General features: G+C 36.3%; 1 protein-coding gene across 1 annotated transcript in view; it reads right to left on the reverse strand.

The window, feature by feature from the left end:
* Window positions 1-1020: 1020 nt before the first annotated feature.
* IPP (intracisternal A particle-promoted polypeptide) overlaps window positions 1021-2223 on the reverse strand; it is a gene marked incomplete at its 3' end in the record, with an annotated part of 6896 nt that continues 5693 nt past the window's right edge. The window contains 1 exon segment of the mRNA XM_006164257.3: window positions 1021-1452. Coding sequence (XP_006164319.3) covers window positions 1021-1452 — 432 coding nt within the window.

Genomic DNA, 2223 nt, shown 5'->3' on the forward strand with positions numbered 1-2223 from the left:
CATCTGCTGATCCTTATTTTATTATTATTATTATTTAGAAATTATTTTATTTAACTTTCTTTCTTTCTTTTGATTTGACAGAGAGGCACAGATTGAGTGAGAAAGAGAGGGCAAGTGAGAAAGCAAGCTGCCAGGTCTGGGACTTGAACCACCGTTGGCCATATAGGAGTCCAGCACCCTTAACCACCATGCCACCTGCCAGCCCCACCTATTTTATTTTTTTAAAAAGAATGATTTATTTTGAAATTTTTTATTCATTTGTTTATTTATTTATTTATTTATTTATTTTAATTTTGACCAGATAGAGAGAGGGAAAGTGAGAAAACAAGCCACCAGGTCCAAGACTCGAACTGTGGTCAGCTATGTGGGAGTGCCCAGCGCCTTAACCACCACGCCACGTACTGGTTTCCTATTTTATTTTTTTAAGAATTATTTTATTATCATCATCATCATCATCATTATTTTATTTTGACTAAAGAGAGACAGAGAAAGAAAGTGAGAAAACAAGCCACCAGGTCCAGGACTCGAACCACAATCAGCCATGTGGGAATCTAGCACCTTAACCACCATGACACCTGCTAGCCCCATAAAATTCATTTTAAGATGAGAGGGTTTACAAGATTTATTGAGCTTTGTTTTTGTTTGCAGTGTATGCATTTTTCTCAAATGTTGGGTTTTGCTTGCTTTTTCAGAGTAGGGAGAAAAAATCTTAAACTCTAATAATTAATACTACCACCAGCAGCAGCAGTTATGTTAGCTCTTGTAGTAATTTTATCTATGATACTAATCTATCTTAGTAATTAATCTCAAGAAAGGTATACAAGATTTGATTAAACTAACGGTAGAAATACAAAAACACTACTGCCCATTCACAGAACACAAAAACTGATCCTACATATACTAATCACATCATACATGCTTGTTACTGAACCAAAAAAATGAAAACACTCTCACACTTCAAACAGAAAAGCTATTGGATAGTTAGCTGAATAATTTGATACATAGCAAAAAAAAAGTTACCTTCTATGTATTTTAAAAGCCTCTGAGGAGGTAATAAAGGAAATCGAATAGGGTCAAGTACTTCCACCACATGTTTTCTTCTCCTTCCCAGATCTTTCAGAATCCACTGCATTGCAGCTAAGAAGACCTGGTATTCATCCTCAATGCTAAGCTCTTCACTTCGTAATATTTTGATCAGTTGGTCTTTTGTAAGGGCCAGGAACTCTTCCCCATTATGAACCTCCAAGAAATGGACATGAATGTAGTTTTCTGTGAATTCCAAAAGATCATGGCAAGCAATTTGCTCAGAGAACTGAAAGATCCCAATGCAGTTGAGTGGATCAATTTGTCCTTTCAAAAATTCACAGCAAAGGTGAACAACTTCAGTCAACTGTAGCATGTCTGCTGCAACAATCAACTCCTGGACGTTATTCACACCTATGTTCACCATACCTAGAGCAGGAAGGAGATAAAATAGCCAGTAAAATAAAAACAAACATTTGACTGAACATAGTCAAGAAGTATTATACTTGATTTCACTAATAGCTTCATGTTTGCAGAGTAGACAGACGCTGAATAAAAAGGCAGTATGATTTATATAAAAAAAGAGCATAGAATTTAAATAACAATGCCTAACATTTATAGAGCACTTAAATGAAAGACACAACATTAATTGCTTTACACACTCCTTTTGCCCTTATTTTAATTTCATACAGCATCGTTGTTTTTTTTTTTTAATTCTTTGTATTAAGGAAACAGAATTTGAAAGTCTAAAAGTTTAAGTAACTTGTCCCCATGTCATATGGTTAAGTAAGTTATAGGGTAGGGATTAACATCAAAGTCCATTCTTTTAACATAAAGTTATCTGCATTTAACAAACATTTACTGAGGCATCAGGGAGATTAAACCATGGTCACTGCTATCTTCAATTGTGATAAAGTGGCATACAGTGTTAGTTTTTAATATCAGGTATAACCAAGGGTCTGAAATGTATGAGAAACTTTTAAATACTTAATCTATATAAATGGCTCTGTTAGGGCCAGCTCTGTAGCCTAGTGGTGAAGTGAGCCATCCCACATGGCTGAACACAGTTTTAGACCCAGCCCCGGAGGCTTGAAAAACACACTGGGTGTGTATATGCGTGCGCCCCAAATCCTGATGGGATGGAGAGATGGCGGGCGGGGAAAGGACTGTGGCATGACTAAGCCCACTGGAGAGAGTGAT

The sequence above is a fragment of the Tupaia chinensis genome, unplaced genomic scaffold, assembly GCF_000334495.1.
Source record: "Tupaia chinensis unplaced genomic scaffold, TupChi_1.0 Scaffold143599_1, whole genome shotgun sequence".
Classification (NCBI taxonomy): domain Eukaryota; kingdom Metazoa; phylum Chordata; class Mammalia; order Scandentia; family Tupaiidae; genus Tupaia; species Tupaia belangeri.